This window comes from Schistocerca americana, chromosome 7 (genome assembly GCF_021461395.2).
Source record: "Schistocerca americana isolate TAMUIC-IGC-003095 chromosome 7, iqSchAmer2.1, whole genome shotgun sequence".
Classification (NCBI taxonomy): domain Eukaryota; kingdom Metazoa; phylum Arthropoda; class Insecta; order Orthoptera; family Acrididae; genus Schistocerca; species Schistocerca americana.
Window position 1 is genome coordinate 442,480,784 of NC_060125.1, and position 25,522 is coordinate 442,506,305.

Consider the following 25,522-nt stretch of genomic DNA (forward strand, 5'->3'; position numbering starts at 1 on the left):
GAACCATACTAAAATGTGCACATTTAAAGTGTTTATTCGTATGTCCATTTTCCCAATGAAGTAGACCTTGACCCGATGTTAAACTTTTCAGTGTGGTTTTCGGGATGTAAATTTTCTTGGCGCACCAGTACTGTATTATATCATGTTTGGTTCTCTCTTATGGCATTATACCATACGTCCTAGAAGATAAAAACATGCACCTGAAATGCAGCGAACAGTTGAAACTAGCCAGTACTGTGGAATTAAAAATTTCATTTCAAATACATTGACTACCTCTGTGGCGACTAATGCTTGACTGTCAGAAAGGTGGAAATAAAATCAAATCTGAAACTAATAACATATTTTTGCCTTCCGTAATTATGTGAATGTATTTTAATTCACTTGATAGCTCCCGGCCACAGATATCCATTTTGTTTTCCACAGATATCCGTTTTGTTTTCATTTGACGTGAGAGTAAACAAAGGGGAAACAGCAAAATCACTAAATGTAAACACGGGTCACGTAGAGACTACCCACTATAACACAAGACTACTCTGCGCATCAGCCCCGGATCTATGAATTTGCTAATCGGGTCAAAACTAAAAAAATCGAATTTTCAAAAATATGTTCATCTTGTGGTGCACGTCTTTCTGAAAAGCCTGAAACATAAAACATGTGTTCAAGGAAATGTAAGACATAATATTTGGTCTTAAGTGTGCTGAAGTGCATACAGCATTTTTCTATCACACGTCACTGTATTTCACATTGTGGAATTGAAACGTGTATATTTTGTAATGGATGCCATCAAACTATATTCAGGACAGTGGAAATTGAAATGTCCTGTGGTGCCTCTCCTGCCTCCAGTCGGCCGGTTTGACAGGCTGCCCCACTTAAAAAATAATCTCGCAATTAATAGTGGATGGGATTATTTGTATCAGAACAAGAACTCTTCAGAAAATTTGCACTCTTTATTGCCTATTTGCTAATAACTTGCTGTTTTGATCGACATAAAATTAAATATAGGATACATAAAACCAATAAAGACAAGAGACAAACAAGAAAGTACACATTTACTCAAAATCCCTAGCTCCTAGCATTTTTTTCTCTCTAATCTTGGTATAGCTTTACAAGGCGTGCTTTCCTTTCTGCGAAAGAATCTATTACCTCATCAAAGTTTGTCAAACATTTTGTTACATGTAAAATCAAAATGTCGTTATCTCATACTGAAAAAGCTGTTAATACAAATAATACTCAAGACTGGTGTGGTTTCTCGATCTGATTACGTCTATCTTGTCACTGTCTGCTAGATAAAACAAAATAGGCCTTTCTAACATTGCAGCAATTTTCTAACACACACTAAATAAACTAGACTGTTTTGACACAAATGGTCATTTTTATAACATGACAGAATATAATTCACAAAGTACCAATATAAAATGCCTATAAGGCCTACTACAAGCAAAAATGTTTATGTTAGGAAGTAGTTTCACATTTCATTCATACACACCAGTTTCTCAAGCATGACATCAAAAAGTAGTATTATGAAATTTTTATATAAATTTGGAATCGTCTTACTTTTCCATAATTTGTGTGATGTCCCCATTACTTCTCTTTCCCCGTTCTAACAAACAATCGTGTCTTCACTAATTCTGTAGCTATTCCTGCCATTGTCAAAATTTGTTTGTCGATTAACTTCACAAACTTGCCAGAATCACAGGTTTAGAGATCCCATGATTATTCTCCAGTTAGGCGTTGTTACATGTCATATAACATGTTTTCTGCATTACTTCCAAAATAGAACTTAAGCGGCTGCTAGCCGGGGACTGTACAACTGGTCCTTGCTAGTGTAGCGATCTGGCCTAAAAATTTTTGTCAAAATTTCATTTTCTTGGACACACTGAGAAGGTAATACGTAATCTTTCTCACCTGTTATTACTGTTAGTCGTTTATTTCCATTCTGGTAGTCTGAATCTATGGATTTCTCTAGTAATTATAACAACGCTGATCATTCACAAACACAATCAACCACATAATCAGACAGTGATTGGCATTCATCTGTTTGGCTTTTCTCCGCTCAACTCATATAACCCTGTCTCCTTTTGTCTGCGGAAAGTTTATTTCTAGATGCGACGAGGATTCTCCTGACAGAGACATCACGTACACTATCCACGCATTCAAAAATCAACTTATGATTCATTCAGAAATCAAATTAAAATGTGTTCAAAAATGTGCAAAAAGCAACTGGGATGCGTTTCAAAATCATATGAACAATCGATAGACAAAGGTGTGCTGGATCCTAGGCGCTTTGTGAAACAAGTTTTTTTTTCCTCAAAAATATGAATTTGGCGCCCCCTTTTACCGGTAGCCAGAAGCGGGAGAATCTACTACTCAAACACAACTCAACTGTGCATGCACGTGAGCCTGCTCGTAACTGCTAAAATGAATCTAATGTAAACAGTTGTGACTTCATGCTCATTGGAGCCAATTTGTTGTTTTGAAGCATTGCATAGTCTTCCTAAAGCCTTTGAGACATTTTGCTGTTGGCAGATGCTTGCATAAGCACTGTGTGTCGTTGTATACCGCACATTTCCTTTGTAATTTGAGTTATTTCCATTTTTTTCTCTTGTTTATGTTTTATTGTTGAAGTATTATTCTGCAGTAGCAGGATACAGTAATATCCTTTGTTAGAGTATCAATTCTTACCAGTTAAAATAACAAAAATTTAACATAAAACTAAAACAACGAAAAATTCCCGGAATTCTAAAAAATTTCCGGGTTCTTCCTGGTTGTCCCAGTTCGTATACACCCTGGTATATGCAATAGATTTGACCAACTGTCAGAGTTGAGTGGATAGGAACCTCTTTTAGCTGTAGATGTAGGGAACATGTAGCAGTCCTCAGCAATTAGGCCTACGTCAGCTGTAAAGTCTAACAGAAAGAAGGTTCTGCTGCTAGGTAGTTCGCATGAAAGAGGTGTAAGCCAGCAGTTGCAGAAAGTGTTTGGGAGTGAGTAGCAGGTCACCAGCATTGTGAAGCCTAGTGTAGGGTTGGCTCATGTGACTGACATCATAAGGGCATTATGTAGGAATTTTACAAAGGAGGATCAGGTAGTGATAGGGGGTGGAGCAGGGAACAGTCTGGATAGGGACGGGGAATATCATGTAGATGGTGACCTGGTAAAGATAGCTACTCAAACTGGTGGATATGATGGAGTGCCTAGCATAATATTAAAGTACTGTGCTGCACATGTTTGCCCTGTATTTAGACATATTTGTAATTTTTCCTTTAGGAATGGTCAGTTTCGTGAGCAATTAAAGTACTCAGTAGTAAAGCCACTTTATAAAAAGGGGGAAAGGGATAATGTAGATAATTTTAGACGTATTGCTATGCCATCAGTGTTTGCTAAAGTTACTGAAAAGGCTGTGTATGTAAGGATAATTGATCATTATATATCACACGATTTGCTATCAAATGTACACTTCAGATTTAGAAGTCATTTAACAAAAGAAAATGCTATATTCTCTTTTCTCTGAGAGGTACTGGTGGGTTAAACAAAAGGTTTCGAATGATAGGCATATTTTTTGGTTTAACTAAGGCATTTGATTGTGTTGATCACAAATTATTGCTCCAGATGTTGGACCATTACGGAATACGGGGAGTAGTTCACAATTGGTTCACCTCTTACTTAAGCAACAGACAGCAAAAGGTCATTATTCACAATGTTGAGAACAGCTGTGATGTGGGGTCTGAATGGGATACAGTCAAGTGGGGGGTGCCCCAGGGATCAGTGTTGTGATCACTCCTGTTCCTTATTTATATAAATGATATGCCTTCTAGTATTACGGGTAACTCTAAAATATATCTGTTTGCTGATGACACTAGCTTGGTAGTAAAGCATGTTGTGTGCAACATTGGCCTGGTTTCAAATAGTGCAGTTCATGACCTAAGTTCATGGCTTGTAGAAAATAAGTTAAGCTAAATCACAGTAAGACTCAGTTTTTATAGTTTCCAACAAACAATTCAACGAAACCTGATGTTTTAATTTCACAGGATGGGCATATGTTTAGTGAAACTGAACAGTTCAAATTTCTAGGTATCCAGATAGATAGTAAGCTGTCATAGAAAGCCCACGTTCAGGAGCTTGTTCAAATACTGCAAGTTTACTATTTGAATAATTTCACTAAACATATGCTGAGTTGAATACTTCAGACCAGTCTACTAACTGTAGCTTCTGCCTGTATGTCCCTATTGTTTCTTTATTTATTGGTCCCACATTTTTCCAGATAGCTTTTGGTTTTCTGTTAAGATTTAAATGGGGGATTTATTTTTATCTGTTATTACTTTTATGTTGTAATTTCATGTACTGACATGTTCCATGACCTTGGAGATTTGCTCCTCAATTATCCTTACATACACAGCCTTTTCAATAACTTTAGGAAACACTGATGGCATAGCAATACATCTAAAATTGTATACATTATCCCTTTCTCCCTTATTATAAAGCAGACCTCAAAAAACTGTTTCAGTGACATAACTCTTTTCTTGATCAAACAAGAAATCATGGAGCAAAAATACATTGTATATATGGATTTTTGAGTGGTGTTGTGGTCAATGAATGGCTCACTAACCAGAATTTTACGGCACCCTCCAAGTAAACTTGCACCATGAAGGCATTAGCAACATGACATTTGGCTATTCTCAAGGAAACCTGTACCATCAAGGTGAAACATTTTGTCAGTTGTGTGTTGCCCTTCAGATGAGTTTATTAAAGTGCATTGGAATCACTGTCTACAAAGATCAAGTTTGTTATGAGGAATGCTGCAATCCATTTACAGTGTGTGACTTGTAAAACATTCAGATAGTTGAACTGTTCGTAAAGCATTAACCACGTTCTGGGCTGCAATGTCATTTACTACCGAAGAACTGGATGAGATGCTCTAATATCAAAGGTCAACGAAGTGCACTAAAAGCAGTAGAACAGTACACAGAACGGTTCCTGGCTAGACGCTGTCTAATTCATCCCACCTTCATTAATATCATCAAAAGACTTGAGAGACTGGGAGATTTGCCAAAAGAAGGAAGAGTGACACTAACAAAGCTGCAGAAATAGTGGTTCATATAGTTGCTGTCATAAATATGCATGCCAGTTCTTGTCAAATAAAAAAAAGAGGTTGGTATCAGCCACTGAAGCATTTTGCGTCTTCTTCAAATGTCACTTGCTCTTTATTTATCTACATTAATGGCCAAATGGCAGTGATTTACAATGTCATATTGAATACTGCCAATGGGTTCTCCAGTAGGACAATAATTTTATGGAGAAAGTATTTTTTACTGATAAGGTCACACTCATAAATTACAGGAATGTAAATTTTGGAAACACGTGTTACATGCGGTTTAGCCAAACAACACTTCCTACTCCATATTTATAACAAGGAAAGATGATCATGACAAAATAGTAAAGCAATATTAGGTAGAGAAAAAGTCAGGAAACACATACTGTGCACTGTCATTTTGTTACATGTTTGTGCAGAGTTGAATGGAGAGGTGTGCAGTTTGAGTAATCAGAATGCCACGACGGCAAGTAAATGTCTTCACTTGCTGTGGTTAGGGGCTTTTATGTTTTGACATTGCAACTTGATGGCATCTTGACTGACACTCTTTCCAAGAATGGAAACAGCCACACACAAACGAAGGTCTAAATTGAAATGTCACTTACTTCTAGTCAAGCCTTCAAGGCGGATGTTATATAGGGTGTACATAAAGTCCAGGAACACTTTCAATTATTTGTTGCACAAGAACCAAACATTGTACAGATATCATACATGCGTGATTTTGAAGAGAAACCTTGAAAGTTGTTTTTTTTGTTTGTTTTTGTTTTTGTTTGTTCCGCCTCGACTGACATCTCTGCCCAAACTCTTTGCCTTTACAAATGTCTGCTTGTGTTTGTGTAAGTGCGGATGGATATGTGTGTGTGTGCGAGTGTATACCTGTCCTTTTTTCCCTCTAAGGTAAGTCTTTCCGCTCCCGGGATTGGAATGACTCCTTACCCTCTCCCTTAAAACTCACATCCTTTCGTCTTTCCCTCTCCTTCCCTCTTTCCTGATGAAGCAACCGTTGGTTGCGAAAACTTGAATTTTGCGTGTATGTTTGTGTGTCTATCAACACGCCAGTGCTTTCGTTTGGTAAGTTACATCATCTTTGTTTTTAGATATATTTTTCCCATGTGGAATGTTTCCCTCTATTATATATATATATATATATATAAACAAAGATGAGGTAACTTATCAAACGAAAGCATTGGTATGTTGATAGAGACACGAACAAACACACACACAAAATACAAGCTTTTGCAACCAACAGTTGCTTCATCAGGAAAGAGGGAAGGAGAGGGAAAGACGAAAGGATGTGGGTTTTAAGGGAAAGGATAAGGAGTCATTACAATCCTGGGAGTGGAAAGACTTACCTTACGGGGAAAAAAGGAACAGGTATACACTCGCGCGCGCGCACACACACACACACACACACACACACACACACACACACACACACACACACACACATCCATCCGCACATATTCAAACACAAGCAAACATATGTAAAGGCAAAGAGTTTAAGCAGAGATGTTAGTTGAGGCGGAAGTACAAACGCAAAGATGTTGTAGAATGACAGGTGAGGTATGAGTGGCAGCAACTTGAAATTAGCGGAGGTTGAGGCTTGGTGGATAACGGGAAGAGAGGATACATTGAAGGGCAAGTTCCCATCTCCGGAGTTCTGATAGGTTGGTGTTAGTGGGAAGTATCCAGATAACCCGGACGGTGTAACACTGTGCCAAGATGTGCTGGCTGTGCACCAAGGCATGTTTAGCCACAGGGTGATCCTCATTACCAACAAACGCTGTCTGCCTGTGTCCATTCATGCGAATGGACAGTTTGTTGCTGGTCATTCCCACATAGAAAGCTTCACAGTGTAGGCAGGTCAGTTGGTAAATCACGTGGGTGCTTTCACACGTGGCTCTGCCTTTGATCGTGTACACCTTCCGGGTTACAGGACTGGAGTAGGTGGTGGTGGGAGGGAGCATGGGACAGGTGTTACACTGGGGGGCGGTTACAAGGGTAGGAGCCAGAGGGTAGGGAAGGTGGTTTGGGAATTTCATAGGGATGAACCAAGAGGTTACAAAGGTTAGGTGGACAGCAGAAAGACACTCTTGGTGGAGTGGGGAGGATTTCATGAAGGATGGATCTCATTTCAGGGCAGGATTTGAGGAAGTCGTATCCCTGCTGGAGAGCCACATTCAGAGTCTGATCCAGTCCCGGAAAGTATCCTGTCACAAGTGGGGCACTCTTGTGGTTCTTCTGTGGGAGGTTCTGGGTTTGAGGGGATGAGGAAGTGGCTCTGGTTATTTGCGTCTGTACCAGGTCAGGAGGGTGGTTGCGGGATGCGAAAGCTGTTTTCAGGTTGTTGGTGTAATGGTTCAGGGATTCCGGACTGGAGCTGATTCATTTGCCACGAAGACCTAGGCTCTAGGGAAGGGACCGTTCGATATGGAATGGGTGGCAGCTGTCATAATGGAGGTACTGTTGCTTGTTGGTGGGTTTGATGTGGACGGATGTATGAAGCTGGCCATTGGACAGATGGAGGTCAACGTCAAGGAAAGTGGCATGGGATTTGGAGTAGTACCAGGTGAATCTGATGAAACCAAAGGAGTTGAGGTTGGAAAGGAAATTCTGGAGTTCTTCTTCACTGTGAGTCCAGATCAAGAAAGATGTCATCAATAAATCTGTACCAAACTTTGGGTTGGCAGGCCTGGGTAACCAAGAAGGCTTCCTCTAAGCGACCCATAAATAGGTCGGCGTACGAGGGGGCCATCCTGGTACCGATGGCTGTTCCCTTTAATTGTTGGTATGTCAGGCCTTCGAAAGTGAAGAAGTTGTGAGTCAGGATGAAGCTGGCTAAGGTAATGAGGAAAGAGGTTTTAGGTAGGGTGGCAGGTGATCGGTCTGAAAGGAAGTGCTCCATCGCAGCGAGGCCCTGGATGTGCGGAATATTTGTGTATAAGGAAGTGGCATCAATGGTTACAAGGATGGTTTCCGGGGGTAACAGATTGGGTAAGGATTCCATGCGTTCGAGAAAGTGGTTGGTGTCTTTGATGAAGGATGGGAGACTGCATGTAATGGGTTGAAGGTGTTGATCTACGTAGGCAGAGATACGTTCTGTGGGGGCTTGGTAACCAGCTACAATGGGGCGGCCGGGATGATTGGGTTTGTGAATTTTAGGAAGTAGGTAGAAGGTAGGGGTGCGGGGTGTCGGTGGCATCAGTAGGTTGAGGAGTCAGGTGAAAGGTTTTGTAGGGGGTTTAAGGTTCTGAGGATTCCTTGAAGCTTCGCCTGAACATCAGGAATGGGATTACCTTGGCAAACTTTGTATGTAGTGTTGTCTGAAAGCTGATGCAGTCCCTCAACCACATACTCCCGATGATCAAGTACCACGGTCATGGAACTCTTGTCCGCCGGAAGAATGACAATGAATCGGTCAGCCTTCAGATCACAGAGAGCCTGGGCTTCTGCTGTGGTGGTGTTGGGAGTAGGATTAAGGTTTTTCAAGAAGGATTGAGAAGCAAGGCTGGAAGTGAGAAATTCCTGGAAGGTTTGGAGAGGGTGATTTTGAGGAAGAGGAGCTGGGTCCCGATGTGACGGAGGACGGAACTGTTCCAGGCAGGGTTCAATTTGGATAGTGTCTTGGGGAGTTGGATCATTAGGAGTAGGATTAGGATTATTTTTCTTTGTGGCAAAGTGATATTTCCTGCAGAGAGTACAAGTGTAGGACAGTAAATCTTTGACGAGGGCTGTTTGGTTGAATCTGGGAGTAGGGCTGAAGGTGAGGCCTTTGGATAGGACAGAGGTTTCGGATTGGGAGAGAGGTTTGGAGGAAAGGTTAACTACTGAATTAGGGTGTTGTGGTTCCAGATTGTGTTGAATAGAATTTTGAGGTTTTTGAGGTTTTGTGGTGGTGGGGGGGGGGGGGGGTAGGGGGGGGGTGGAGGTGGAAGTGGAAGATTGAGTAGATTGGAGAGACTGGGTCTGTGTGCAGTGAGAGGGGGTTGAGGTTTGCTGGAAAGGTTGTGGAGGGTGAGTGAGTTGCCTTTCCGGAGGTGGGAAACCAGGAGATTTGATAGTTTTTTGAGGTGGGGGGGCATGCTGTTCTAATTTGCGGTTGGCCTGCAGGAGGATGCTCTGAACAGCCGGTGTGGATGTGGGAGAGGGAAGATTGAGGACTTTTATTAAGGATAGGAATTGACGGGTGTGTTCATTGGCTGAGTTGATGTGTAGGTGAAGGATTAGGTGGGTGAGGGCTATGGATTGTTCAGTCTGGAACTGGTATAGGGACTGATGGAAAGAAGGGTTACAGCCAGAGATGGGAACTTTAAGTGTGAGGCTTTTGGGGGTAATGCCAAATGTCAGACAAGCCTGAGTAAATAAAATATGGGTGCGTAATCTGGCTAGGGCGAAGGCATGTTTGCGGAGGGAATGTAAATAAAACTTAATGGGTTCATTGTGGGGATGTTGTGAGGGTGACATGGTATTAGAAGGTGGAAAGGGTAACATGAAGCTGAAATGAAAATGTAAATAAAAATATATGGGGAGAAATAAAGGTGAACTAGAAAGCAACTGGAGATCTGGTGTGAAAAAAGTCGAAAAAGTGTTGGTTAAAGCTGAGCTATGTTGATCCTGTGGTGAACTTGGGTTGGTAAACAACGATGTGCACAATTTTAGGGGGAAAAAAGGACGGGTATACACTCGCACACACACACATATCCATCCACACATATACAGACACAAGCAGACATATTTAAAGACAAAGAGTTTATATATATATATATATATATATATATAATGGTAGGAAACATTCCACATGGGAATATATATATATATAGAGGGAAACATTCCACATGGGAAAAATATACCTAAAAACAAAGATGATGTGACTTACCAAATGAAAGCACTGGCACGTCGATAGACACACAAACAAACACAAACATACACACAAAATCCAAGCTTTCGCAACAAACTGTTGCCTCATCAGGAAAGAGGGAAGGAGAGGGAAAGACGAAAGGACGTGGGTTTTAAGGGAGAGGGTAAGGAGTCATTCCAATCCCGGGAGCGGAAAGACTTACCTTAGGGGAAAAAAGGACAGGTATACACTCGCACACACACTCATATCCATCCGCACATACACAGACACAAGCAGAAACCCAGGGTTGCCAAGCCTGTACCCAGCAAAGGAATGCTGTGCCCCAGGGGGAGGGGGGCAGGGTGTCAACAGGAGGTATACTATAGGTTTTGACGAGAGAGTTTGCAACTATCAAAATGTGTGACATGAATGGCCATATCTCTTGACTGCATTGACTTATCAGCTTAAATTGTTTTGCACAGCCCAAGATCAGTAGACCTAAGTACCTGCCACAAATTTCATCTTGGGACCTCTACCAGTTCTCAGGAAAAAGGTGTCATAACACACAGACAACAAATGGTAACGAAGTATTTTTTATGTGACATAATTACAAATAAACTATTTCCAAGTTTTTCTTCTTTACTTTTACTGTGAAAGCTTGCTTCTTGTCAAATTTCAAGAATCTAAGTCAATGGGAAGAACCCTATAGGTTTTGATGAGTGTGTGTGTGAGTATTGCAATATATGCTTCAATGGAATGGACATAGTGACCAGCCAGTTGCGAAATACAGGGTTATTAAACCTTGACCATGGTTTCAACAGCTTTAAAAGTGTCTTCTTCAGAAGATATTATACCTATTAACAAATATTAAAACATTGTGTAGTGGAGCAGAGATGGGCATTAGAACAATAACCAAAATTACAGGAAATGTTCACAAATACTTTAAGTGAAGTATATTTACATAGAATCAAATATTATTTATATCAATGAAGGAGTCCTTGATTTGCCTAGTATATGGACATGTCATCCACTTAATCACCATTTAAAATACATGGATTACAAGTAGTAGCACTCTACTATAGGGCTTTATGAGTATTCTACATACAAAGCTAGTGACATGTGCCGACTAGCTGAAGAGTACATGTAGTAGCCTTAGGTTGCCTCGGGTAGGTGGAAGGCCTGGGCATTCTGTATGTGTGTTGCTGCAGTGAGCAGTATGTGTGATTTCACAAGCACATATTCATTACTAGAAGTAACAAATTAATCAAAAAGTTGAAAAGAGGGAGAGTGGAGGGGGTAAAAAAAATGTGCCATTAAAATCATATGGCTTATATAGAGCCTGCAAGCTCAGGAAAACACAGCAAAATCTTTAAAATGTGTGCAAAAATACACATTAAAACACAGGAGAAGCATTTGTGCATGAATACACAACTGTACCAAGTATGAGTGTCACAGCAAAATCGTTTAAAGAAAATATTTTCAATGTATAAGAAGAAGTTGACCCCTGACATGAAGGTATACTGTGATAGCACACAAAATGATGGAGAAAATGCAAGTATTAAAAGACAAATTCAAATTTGGGAAAGAGAAGGGGTAAGGGAAAGGTAGGGAGTAGATCATCACTTGTGAAGCATCTTGCTATGCGAAGTGGCTGTGCTGGTAGAGCTTGCTATATGAACAAATATACTAGAAGGAGGGAGGAGGTTACAAAATACTCAGTAAGATAATGAATAAACAAAGCCTCCTTAAGTATTGTGTATATGCTCAGAAATCATGAAGTTATAGGCAGAATAAAACAAACTAAAAATAAAAAAGGAGTGCAGGGGTGGGGTTGGGTCTAAGGTGGTCCCATTACTAAAATGCTGAACAGCAACTTAACTGTGGATGATAAAATGTACACTGTAAAATAACAAAATACAAGATATATTCTTACCAAAGATAGAATTTTGAGGAAAATAAACACTGTGCAGAGGCAAGCACCGAGGAGTAACCTGGTACTTGGCTGGGAGCAGAGGCTTAAAGCATTTCAGGAAATGTCTACTTGCAAGTTGAAGCTGATCATTTAAAATGCAGCCATCATTTTTCCCTAAGTGTGTGAAAATTTTGAGCCCTTCTCATAAATCTAATCTATGCGCTTCTACTTCCTTGTGTATGATTATGGTATCCTCTAAATCATCTGAGTATGATCAGCAATAAATAAATGTTCTGCACGGGTGGAACTCTGTACATAACCACCTTTCTTTCCCAACAGATGGCACATTTTATATTAAAATGACATATACATACAAATCTATCAAGTGGCATACTACATGTTGTTGGATCCATTGCCAAATATGTGGTGTTTTAAAAAGTTTTAAGACAAAGCCAAACAACAGAAAGCTACTACTTTTAAATCATGTATTTTAAATGGTGATTGAGTGGATGACAAGCACACATACTAAACAGAGTCAATGACTCCAACATCGGATATACATAATATGTGATTCTATGCATATGCTTCACTAAAATTATTTGTAAACATCTCCTGTAATTTTGCTTACTGTAATGATACTATCTCTCTTCCATACACAACGTCACAATATTTGTTAACAGTACTTTCTGAAGAAGACAGTTTTAAACTGTCAAAACCATGGTTTAGGTTTAATAAATCTGTATTTGGCACAACTCACAGTCAAATAAGGAATTAGATAATAAAACTGAAAAATTCACAAAATCCTTTCAGAAGATAAAACTGGCATTCTATGGGCACATCAAAAGACTGACAGCAGAGGTAATGGTTTAAATAATTCTAGAATAGATGGACTGCATGAATATCATCAGTAACTAACTAAAAATATAATAAGGACAGCACAATTGATCAGCACAGCACAGGCAATATGTAACGGAACAGGATACAGCAATACCAGTAAGAAACAGAAGTTATTTCAAGACTGAACATATTTGAAGAAGACAGGAATGCAACAAAGTCTCTTTGGGAAACATGAATAAATGGCACTTGACTCGCTCAATATTTGATTTGAATTATATTTAAAAAGGTATTCCTGAAAGTTAGTAATCATCTCATTTTGCAAACAACTCATGCAGTTTTATCTTGGAAAGAAAACACTGTGATGTGTCTAAGGCATACATATTATAAAAATGTATGTATGTATGTACGTATGTATGTATGTTCTACATCTCCTCCTTCAACCAAACGTGCTACACATATTCCTTACTGTCAGGCAATAATCACTGTGGGGATAAAAAACACATACCTACCATAGTTCAAGAGATATGATGTCATAAACACTGAGATGCGTGTAAAACTACAGCATCACGCATGACATTTAAATTCAGTACTTCTTTGGAAGCAACTCTATTTGCAAAATATTTCACAGACAGGATCCACATATGCTGCTTAATGTACCTATACAAATATATCACTGTACAACATATTGTTCAAAAGATATGATGTCATAAACACTGAGATGTGTGAAAAAATGCTGCATCATGGGTGATGTTACAGCTGTAGGTGACAACAGCAACCATTCACAGAACTATGAAGAAGCATTGCTGTAGAGATGTTTGCAAAATCGCACTTTAGACATGCGAAACAGCTGTGTCCAGCATACAGCTATACTGTACTTAAACATTTGTACATTACAAATTTATTTGTATGACTGTTTCATAATTTCAAAAGTGTTTCCACAAACACTTGGAAACAATTCTTTTGATATTACAGTACAATAATAGTTTTTGTTTCTACAGAAAATTAGAAAAATGAATACTTGGGCAATGCTGAGTTTGTCTGCTGATATCATTACAAAATATGATCCATGGACAAAATAAACAAAAAAACATTTTCATTCTGTGGTTATTTCAAAATGTCAGAATGAAGTAGTGGCTTACATACTTTGAATATGAATATTTCAACAGTACATAAATTCCATAATAGCTTTTAAAACATCACCAACAGCACCAGATAATTTCATATTCTGAGGTTATCCTAGCATGACAGCTCAATTTCTCTGTACAACACTATGCTGATTTATCTAGTCATTTGCATTAGGTGCTACAAGCAGTGATCTTAAATTCAGAACTCTGTCAGGTAGCACTGCTCAAAGTCTATGGCAAACACAACTAGGTGAGTCATCTAAGTGTCCTGCAGAAAAACTAATACTGCTCTGTTGCTATATAAAGACAGAGATCAAAGCCCTGAATAAAAACACTGACAAAAGCATCTTAGACATAAGGCAATAAACATAGGAAAGTTGCTCATGCTACAATACCAATTTTGTGCCACATGCTTGTGAATCAAATACAGTTATTTCTTTTTAGGACACTTATATATTATTCTCACCTTTCTTTTTCTGGTCTTCATTATTCTTCCTCCAAGATTCTAGGAGTTTCAGATCCCTCAGTAATTCCTTTATTTTGGTTGTTGGCAGGTTCTGGTTAACAATGTTCACTGATAATATGTTGCTACTTAATTTTGATACCACACTATGAGTATATGGAATACCATTGTCTAACTTATTTATGTTCCCACTAACAGTTCTACAGCATTCCTGAATGTTATTCTGCACATGTGACACTTCTCCCACATTAACTGTTTCCTGTTTATTTACAGATGGTGTTGACACATCAAGTGATGAATTCTGGTTAGAGGAGGCACCTGAATTTCCGTTTTGTTTTTGAAACGTGAACACTCCTTTGTCTTTACACATTAAAGTCACATTTAAAGAGCCTGCACTGGTTTTAACTGGTTCTGAACTGTTTACCTCCTTACTGTTTTCACCTGCATCCGTGACCTGTGACTCTCTTCTCAGTTCATTGACACGATCCAAACTCTGAGGGTAATGCTTCGCAAAATGCTGTCCAGCTCGGAATGCATCCTAATGAAAATAATAGATAATTTTAATCTCAAACAGGTAAATTTTTTAAGTAACACTATTTATTCAAACATAAGAATAAATTGTTTATAGTTACAAATATTGGCATATTATCAATGATTGTCTACAGTAATATTAATGATAAATTTTAATGACAAATTGAGAAAGTACGAACAATGTAGAAATTCTTGAAGACTGTAGCTACTGTAAAAGTAAGAACAGCAGTGATAATTCAGAAAAAGACCAGAAGGATTAACAAAGCAGAAAATTGTTAGGCTGGAACTGTCACTATAGCTACAGAAAAGTCTTGAGATAAAAAAGCCACAGCTAATTCATCAGTCATCCATGCTTAGAAATGATAGAATCAAACATTAGAAGAATTTAAGGGAAAGTATGAAGCCTTGAGAGCTATATACATAAACACACCTGCATACCCACATAGTTCTATATGACTACAATGTGCCAGCACAGCAGCTTGACTGAAGTGGGGGTTTTGTTGGGGGGAGTGAGTGAGGAGAGAAAGGACTGGGACAGAGGACTGATGAAGACTGGCTGACAGTAGGGAGACAGAGGCAGTAGGCACATGGAGGAGATATTACACTGGCGAGCTCCTTCTGCCCACAGGGAAGGGGGTTGTGCACAATGCAGAATGGAGGAGTGGATTTGGAGGGGAGGTAGTATAGAGGAGAAGGAGAAAGTGGAGAGAAGGGTGTGAGGGCAGGATGTGTGAAGTTAGGGTCATGGGGCACAGGTTGAGATGGGTTCTTCCTCATCTCTTGACCCAATGATAAGTGGTCAAAGCAGGGGAAAATGATAATGTTCAGTTGCCATGGTCCAGGTTGATACTGGTGGGGTGCTCCTTTGCAGCTGGTTCCTGGGCATAGTTGGAGGATCAGGAGTGTGTATGGATACGACATGGGAAATCTGTTTGCAGAATGGGTTTGGAGTTGTGGAGGGGGGCGGGGGGAGAGGGGGAGGGAGTAATGCTCACCTGTGAAGAGACCTTTAACATATTGAGGGAGGGAGTGCTTATCAGTGCAGACTACGTGAGAGATTTTCTTTCATGTGGGAGAGATACCAGCTATAAAAATGCAGATATTGTTGATGGTTAGTAGCCTTAATAAGAACAGAGATTTGGACGAAGCCAGTGGGGAGGTGTAGATCAATTTCCTGGAAGATGGCACGGTCAGCTGAGTAGGGCCAGATGAAGGGATGGGAGAGAAGTTTTGAGGCTTAAGAGGACTGAAGATAGTGTGTCTTGACCCTGGGTCCACATGGCGAAGATCTATTCAATGCAGACATAGAGACAAGAAGTTTGGGCTTTGGGTGGATTCACTTCCCAAACCCTTAAATTGTTGTCCAAGGACCCCTTTACAGCTGTCCCATGTGTTTATTTCTGTATTTGCCATGTTTATTTCATGTGTTTACTTTCAGTTTTTCCTTTCTTATCTCTAGTGTTCACTACCCAGTAATATTTGCAACATTCCTCTACAGTGTCTGCTCACACTTACCATTCATAAGGCCACATACATTCCTCCTCCTCCCCCAACAGCAATAGCCTGTCTCAAATGGATTCTGGTTCCATCTATCTATGTCTATTCAAGAAAGTATTCCTATCCATAGGTAATACCCAGTCCCATATAACCTTTCTTAAACGTTGCCTAATCGATGGAATTTTTCCCAATGGCCTAACTGTAAAAATTCCCCTCTCCGGATGTTAAACATCTCTTCACAGTGAACTTCAAATTCTTAGTTTTGCCACTCTCTTAACTTATTACTAGAGAAACAACTCTCTGTGGCACCCATATCCCTGAACCATCTCTGTTTTTTCTGTTCAGGGTCAACTGCCAGTTCCTGGACCAGTCATCCGTGCTTCTTAGGTCTCACTGCATTTCATCACAGTGATGCTGAATTCCTCAAAAATCTACTTTCCATCTCACAATCCCTACAACAGTGGAGATACTTCTGTCCACCAGTCCTTCAAACCAAAGCTAACCAAAATCAAACACCAAACATTGCCTCTCTCAGTTCATACCTCTGTCCAACAATGGCTCTCCTCCATTCCCAACTAATCATTCCCTTGTACCTTCCACGAATTCCTTATTTCCAACTTGGCTTTGGCCTCTCTTCCTAGGTTTCTTCCCAACAACAAAAATCTTTTGACGGGGGACAAACAGCTATTCATAACCAGAAGATAGAATCTAATTTAATCATCCTCTCCATGGACAAATGCTTCACCACTGTTGTGATGAACCACAGTGATCACCTGACAGAGCATCCACCAACTTTATGACTCTTTCATCCGCAAGTCCTGCTACAGTGATCCCAATCCAGAAGTCCAGCAAAGCCTCCAATCCCCACTCAAAGCTTTAGGTTCATTCCAGAATCCCAACCCCAAATTCATTTTACTCCTCACCCCTAACTATCTCCTGCACACCCATTTTCTACATGCTTCCCAAAATCTAGAAACCTAATCATGCTGGACACCCCAGTGTAGCTAGTTCTCTTTGGAAGAATCTCAGCTCTTCTTGACAGACACTTCCAACTCATTGCCCACAGGCTAGTTTGTCATTCCAAAGACACATACCAGTTCCTACACCATCTCTCAACCAAGTCTATATCACTGCCATCTGGATCCCTACTCATCACTGTTAGTGCCATCCCCCTATACACAAACATACCCCATGCTCGTAGCTTTGGCTCTATAAAATATTACCAATCCCAGTCTCCAACCAACTCCAAACCCACCACCTCATTCCTTATACACCTGGCAAACTGCACCCTTATGCTTAACTACTTTTCTTTACAGGGGTAATGCATACAAACAAATTCACAGCATGTTCATGGGTTACCATATAATACCCTGATACGCTAACTTGTTTATCAGTCATCTAGAGGAAACCCACCGCCACCCCGACCATACTATCCTTCCCCCTCCCTTGCCCCAGCCTCCTCCTTACCCCCACCCAGTTGCCACTCCCATCATGCACTGGTGCTGCTGCTCGCAGTGTGGTTTCAGTTGTCTGAGACAGCAGACGTGTGCAAGTTGCATTTGCGTGAGTGTGTGTGCGCGCGCGTGTGTGTGTATATGTGTTGTCTATTGCTGTCACAGGCCTTAATGGCCGAAAGCTATAATTGTGTGAATCTTTTTGTTGAGCCTATCGCGACTCAGCATCTCTGCTATATGGTGAGTTGTAATAGCCTGGGAGGTAACTAGACTCACAAGTCAGGACCTGACACTTCGCAAAGTAGTATGATAGACATGTTTCTGTTGACTGGAACACCTGCTCAAAACTATTGAACCTGTATTGTGGATCTATTTTTCAGTGCACAAAAAAATTAATGTTAATCAGGGGATACGTCTGCTACATACAGAGTAGTCTGAGAGCTGGTTTTGTGGTCCCCATTACACTACAACCCCATATTCTCAAGTTACAACATCAGGCACATTCGATGATGTCAATGATGAAGGCAGTGGCAAGGTATCACATATATTGGGTGGGCAATGGAACCTACATCAATCATGAGGTCCAGACCTGCCAAATGTGTGTGCAAAACCAGTCAGATCTGGCATCTGGTGCAATATATTTCACTATGGCTGCTGACACTCAATCAGCCACAGGATCCTGTAAATATCAATTTTGTAGGCCTGTTCAAGTGGGCCATATGGTACTTGTGGTAGACGCTCTCTCTAACTTCCCATGTGTTGCCTAGGAAACAGCAGCAGTTACAATCTTACAATCTGAAAATCCTTTGCAACCTATATCAGACTCGGAAGTGGAACAGTTGATCAGAATGTTCAAGGGCCATATGAATGTGATGATATTGTTGGCAACTTCTGAGGAAGCCCTGACATGCTTCCTTGCTATAAATTGATCCACACCAGTACACAGATATAGTCTAGCCGAAATGCTGCTATAGCACAAGCACTATGTCCTTTTGGATCTCCCACAACCAACCCACCAAGCCCAGTTCTTCCTTCCATTTCTGTACTATTATATGGACCCTTTAGTCTGACTAGCACCTATGGCCATATGCAGGATTCAAATGGCTCTGAGCACTATGCAACTTAACTTCTAAGGTTATCAGTCACCTAGAACTTAGAACTAATTAAACCTAACTAACCTAAGGACATCACACACATCCATGCCCGAGGCAGGATTCGAACCTGCGACCGTAGCGGTCTCGCGGTTCCAGACTGTAGCGCCTAGAACCGCACGGCCACTCCGGCCGGCCATATGCAGGGATGGACTCAAGGAGTCATTACGGGTCATAGGAGGCATCAATTGTTTGAAGGCATGGCTGGACAAAAGCACCGTGTGTGTCATCATAATCAATTGTGGCTATGACAACTAAATGAAGTTATGCCCCTAATACAAGCTTGTCTAGTCTCAAATAACCACCTGTGACTGCCACAATAGAGGCGATGCTTCCCAGTTGGCATAGTTTCAGACCACCACTTTCCAGACTTCCACACACTGATCATAGATGTTGCTTGGCTCCACACCTACCAGGGCATTGATGTTGTGCCCCTCCTGTTGATTTACTATGCCCGGACCACCATAGTAACTGACTATTGGAAGGTTATGGAGGTTGAACTGCTGCACTCGGCTCTGAAAGTACAATTGTCACAAGAGAAATAAATCCCCGAGGCCCTGCTCTCAATTTTCACTCTGTCGATGACAGGGATACATATGTCTCCTGGCTACCGACGTTGCTGGTCCCAGTTTCACTGCTGCACCTATGGGCTGGTTAAAATGGAGAGGGATCTAATATTCCATCATTCAGAGATATGTAAACCAACTGAGTACAGTGGCAATAGTATCTGTGCACCAGATACTTCTGCAAGAAGCAGTCATGACTCCAGAAGCAGAGGCAAATGCATTACATGGGGGCAGCTGATGGTGTGCTACAAGAAATAAATTCCTACCTCAGTGACTGGATAATCTTAGTGATGAAGTCTTTATATGCCAATCATAAAATAAAACCGTTTTACTTCTCTTTCTGGAACTGCACTTTGACTTTGGAACTCTGATTCTGTTGTAATTTATGAATCTTCTGGTTTTGTTCACCGGTACTGATTTAAGCTTATGATACTTGTAGTAATAACATGACTTTTCAGCCAACAACTTAGTACTGAAGTACTGATCTCAGTTTCCACATGCTACACTATGTGATCAAAAGTTTCTGGACACCACCAAAAACATATGATTTCATATTAGGTGCATTGTGCAGCCACCTACTGCTACATACTCCACATCAGCAATCTCAGCAGTCATTAGACATCATGAGAGAGCAGAATGGGGGTGCTCTGCGGAACTCACGGACTTTGATTGTGGTCAGGTGATTGAGTGTCACTTGTGTCATACGTCTGTACACAAGATTTCCACATTCCTAAACATCCCTAGGTCCACTGTTTCTGATGTGACAGTGAAGTGGAAACGTGAAGGGACACATACAGCACAAAAGCGTACAGGCCTACCTTGTCAGTTGACTGACAGAGACCGCTGGCAGCTGAAGAGGGCCATAATGCGTAACAGGCAGACATCTATCCAGGCCATCACACAGGAATTCCATACTGCATGAGGATCCACTGCAAGTACTGTGACAGTAAGGTGGGAGGTGAGAAAACTTGGATTTCATGGTTGAGCGGCTGCTCATAAGCCGCACATCATGCCGGTAAATGCCAAACAACACCTCGCTTGGTGTAAGGAGCATAAACATCGGATGATTGAAAAGTGGAAAAACATTGTGTGGAGTGATGAATCACGGTACACAATGTGGCGATCCAATGGCAGGGTGTGGGTTGGCAAATGCCTGGGGAACATCATCTGCCAGCATGTGTAGTGCCAACAGTAAAATTCAGAGGCAGTGGTGTTATGGTGTGGTCGTGTTTTTCATGGAGGAGGGTTGCACTCCTTGTTGTTTTGAGTGGCACTATCACAGCACAGGCCTATATTGATGTTTTAAGCATCTTCTTGCTTCCCATTGTTGAAGAGCAATTTGGGGATAGTGATAGCATCTTTCAACATGATCGAGCACCTGTTCGTAGTGCATGGCCTGTGGTGGAGTGGTTACCAACAATGACATACCTGCAATGGACTGGCCTGCACAGAGTCCTGACTTGAATCCTATAGAATATCTTTGGGATGTTTTGGAACGCCGACTTTGTGCCAGGCCTCACTGAATGATGTTGATACCTCTGTCAGTGCAGCACTAAGTGAAGAATGGGCTGCCATTCCCCAAGAAACCTTCCAGCACCTGACTGAACATATGACTGTAAGAGTGGAAGCAGTCATCAAGGCTAAGAGTGGGCAGACACCATATTGAATTCCAGCATTACTGATGGAGGGTGCCATGAACTTGTACGTCATTTTCAGCCAGGTGTCCAGGCACTTTTAATCACACAGTGTATATGGTTCGCTTCAGTGACCTGCCTAGCTCGTGTCAGACTATGAAACATAGGTGTTACACTACAAAGTGTAGATGGGAAGTGGAAGTAAGGTTAGGAATATGTAAAATGTCTGGGTAAAGTATGAAACCTATCTTTTGTATGAGGGAATGAGAAGACCACGACTTGGACATATGAGGTAGGTAATGCAGTACTGAGCACTGACTAATCCGAGTTCATTTATGTCGCATGCAGATACTTTCCAAGTTATTAAAAGTAGATGGAGGTATGGGAAACAGAAAACTATCTGACTGATCCCCTCTCCTCTACACACAAAGTAGTAGAAATTTTTAGAGTTTTTATAGCTGCAGAGCACATGAAATCTTATCCTGTTCACTGTGTTACAAGCACTACTGCAGCCTTAATTTCAAAAGGGAGAGGTACCAGTGGTTGTAACAAACAGCAAAAAATAAATTCCACTCTGAACAAGTAAAAACTGAAAACTAGTCAAGTCAGGGAGCAACATTACATTTCGGTAAAAAAATTTGGAATACACAAGAAATTTAATCTCTTCGGCAGTATGTCAAGTTTTAAAGTCAGATTGAAGGTAAATGCAATGACCTCTGCTTCTATAACTTAAACATATCCCTCGGGGAGCAATCCATATTGATATTTAAGGAGTTCTTGCCAACTATCTAACATTGCACAGTAATTTTAAGTGTTCATGTGGCAATAATTATATACTGATTATTGTTTGTAGAAACATGATATTTGAAAAACTTAATTTTTTACTTAACTATAAACTACAACTCTATCTGATGTTTGAATGCATTAAAATATGTGATTATGTGCCATAATATAATTCCAAATAGCTTCAAATTATCTAACAATAAAACATGTACCAATATCACTAAAGTACAATATAAAATACTAAAAATAATTTCTCCCTCAACTGTGTTTATCAGATTCAAGGTCATTCACCATGAGTTACGTATCAGTACCAACATATGTAACTACTGGTCAAAGTTCGCAGATTTAGGCTTTTTGTTTGTGGTATATCTGTGGAATACCCATTATATATATTACAGAATGTGTACAGAGAAATGAAATAGAAATTACCTCTTTCACAGTCACCATTTTACGAATTTCTTCTCTATAGGTGTCATCAGAAAAGTACTGTGATGCAAGCAAATCCCAGTTGATGGACTCACTCATAACTCCCTAGAAAAATTACATATTAAGACATTTTTAATGGAATATGACTTATAATAACATTTGTTATGGCTGTATATGATGTAACGCACATGTGCATTTAGTAATGTATAAGATATTCACTAAAGTTATCAGCAATAACGGAAAACTATTTGAATTTAATTTCAAAGAAACATATTGACTTTAGAACTAACTACTTGAAAATTGTAAATAAAATTATAAAATGAAACGAGTATGAATTAGAATTTTTTCTGTAGATTATAGACTTTTAGAAAGTTTTTCACTTCGTTTCAATGAAATGAATACTAACAGACCAACAGAAACATTGTGTGCTTTCTTTTTAAATAATTATACAGATGAATATATAAGTCAATGCTACAGGTTTCTTTAGGCTTCATCAGGATAGTAATTCAGAATTGAAAGAGAAGTCATTAAAAGTGGATTCCATCCCATCAAAAACATTCTTGTGATTATTAGAGGAAGTTTTCCAATCATACTAGGAAAACAAAGAAGGAATATTTGTTAATGTAACATACAGGGCCCATGTTTCTTTGATGATGACATTGTATTTTTAACTTCTAGTGCAGGTAAACATCAGCAATAAAAATGTGTGTGAAATTTTACGGGAAATAACTGCTAAGGTCATCAGTCCCTAAGCTTACACACTACTTAACCTAAACTACCCTAAGGACAAACACACACACCCATGCCCGAGGGAGGACTCGAACCTCTGCTGGGACCAGCTGTACAGTCCATGACTGCAGCGCCTTAGACCGCTCGGCTAATCCCGCGCGGCTCAGCAATAAATGTAAGAACTTTATAGAGCAAGTTTGAAAATAGGCCTGAAAATCAACTATAATAAGACTTAAATAATGTACAAAAAACACATCCAAAAGAAAACTGTACATGTTAACAATGAAGTCAGAGAACCAGTTGATGAGTTTTTGTATTTAGTGCAGTTGAAGACAATGAGTGGATAGACAAGAAAGAAGATAAACAGAAGAAGATAAAAATTCCTTTGAGTGCTTTTGGTAAACTAAACAGACTTTCAAACTTAAGCTTACAATGTGTCTGAAAAGCAAAACTTACAATCAGTGTTTTATTACCAGTTTTGGCTCATGATAGATACACACTTATATGGATTAATATGGTTCTTAAATGGCTCTTTTGACATTAATCTTAAGGTACCTTTAATTTGTTTTATTTGATATATTCTTACATATTGTTATTTACACTCCTTTCTTTCTCACTCCCCCCCCCCCCCCCTCCCATCCCCTTCTCTCTCTCTCTCTCTCTCTCTATCTCTTTCGCGCGTGCGCGCGCGCGCGCACACACGCACGCACACACGCACACACACACACACACACACACACACACACACACACACACACACTCACTCACTCACTCAAACTATAGAGTTATGTTTTCTAAAAGCAGACCAAGTTATATAGCAGAAATAATTTCAATATATGTTTGGAGTCTATTTTACTGTCTACAAGATTCTTCACATCACTGGGTAAGTATCCAAAGAATTTTGTAGCTGTATGCATCACTCCTGTCTGTGCCACACTAAGAATAAGTATCGGACAGTGTGAATCATTTCTCCTTCTAGTACCATGTTCATGAATATTACTAATGTGTTCAAACTGTGATTAATTATTGACAGCAAAATTCCTAAAGGGGTAAATGTAATGTGATGTTATTGTCAGCATGTGCAACTGTTTAAAGAGCTGTCTATAAAAGGGTCTAGAGTGGACACCATATATTAACCCTAATACACATTTTTGTACTTGAAACACTTTCTTCCTCAATGCAGAGTTGTTCCATAATATGACGCTGGAAAACCTCAACGGAAGAAAGTAGGAAAAGCTGGTCAATGTTCTTGACATTTTCATCTCCAGAGTTTGCTATCATGTGTTATGTAACTGTCATAGAACTTAGTTGTTTAAGAAGATCTATAAAATGTGACTTCCAGAGCAGATTCTTACCTACATATACATCCATATTGGTAGGGAGGATGCAGCATCTTATCTTGGATTGACAGATGCAGAAGTAACTTCAGGTGTAACCCACTGAAGTGTGTTGGGTTCCTCACTGTTCATGTTATGTATTAATGATCTTGCGGACAATATTAATAGTAACCTCAGACTTTTTGCAGATGATGTAGTTATCTACAGTAAAGTACAGTCTCAATGAAGTTGTACAAATATTCAGTTAGACCTGGATAATATTTCAAAGTGGTCCAATGACTGGCAAATTGCGTTAAATGTTCAAAAATGTAAAATTGCGCACTTCACAAAAATAGTATCCTATGAATACGATACAACTGAGTGACAATTGGAATCTGTAAACTCACACAAATACTTGGGTGTAACACTTAATAGGGACACGAAGTGGAACGATCACGTAGGCTCAGTCCTGGGTAAAGTAGGTAGCAGACTTTGGTTTGTTGGTAAAATACTAAGCAAGTGCAATCAGTCTTCAAAGGAGATTGCTTACAAATCACATGTGATCCTTCCTAGGATAACGCTCATATGTGTGGGACCCATACCAAATAGGACTGAAGGGGATATTGAAAGTACACAGAGAAGAGCAGCATGAGTGGTCACAAGTTTATTTGACCCAAGGGAGACAGTCACTGGCATGTTGAAAGAAAAGAATTCGCAGACTCTTGATGATAGATGGAAACTATCCCAGGAAGTCTACTGACATTGTACCAGGAACTGGCTTTAAATGATGACTAAGGAATATATTACAATCCCCACATATTGCTCCCACTGGGGTCATGAGGGTGAGTTTAGATCAATTACAGCATGCACAGAGGCATTTAAACAATCATTTTTCCCACACTCCATATGAGGATGGAATGGGAAAAGCTCTAATAACGGGTACAGTGGGATGTACCTTCTGCCTTACACTCCAAAATGATTCAAACAGTATATATGTAGATGTAGATAGTCTGCAAACCACTGTGAAATGTATGGCAGAGGATATTACCCATTGTACCACACATTACGGCTTCTTCCCACTTGATTTGCAGGTAAAGCACAGGAAGAATTACAGCTTAAATGGCTCTTAGTGCACCATAATTAGCAATTGCGATCCCTACAGGAGTGAATAAT

The 25,522-nt window shown here is 40.0% G+C and overlaps 1 protein-coding gene across 6 annotated transcripts in view; it reads right to left on the bottom strand.

The window, feature by feature from the left end:
* The window catches only part of LOC124622566 (protein ABHD18), a 170,572-nt gene that overhangs the window by 60,192 nt on the left and 84,858 nt on the right, over positions 1 to 25,522 (bottom strand). For all 6 annotated transcript variants that reach the window (XR_006980652.1, XR_006980654.1, XR_006980653.1 and 3 more), the window contains 2 exons: positions 22,308 to 22,409; positions 14,266 to 14,800 (listed from right to left, as the gene is read on the bottom strand). Coding sequence is in view for 3 of the 6 variants with exons in the window: in XM_047148310.1 (XP_047004266.1) it covers positions 14,266 to 14,800; positions 22,308 to 22,409 (637 nt within the window). In the remaining 3 variants the exon portion in view is untranslated. The remainder of the gene's footprint in view (positions 1 to 14,265; positions 14,801 to 22,307; positions 22,410 to 25,522) is intronic.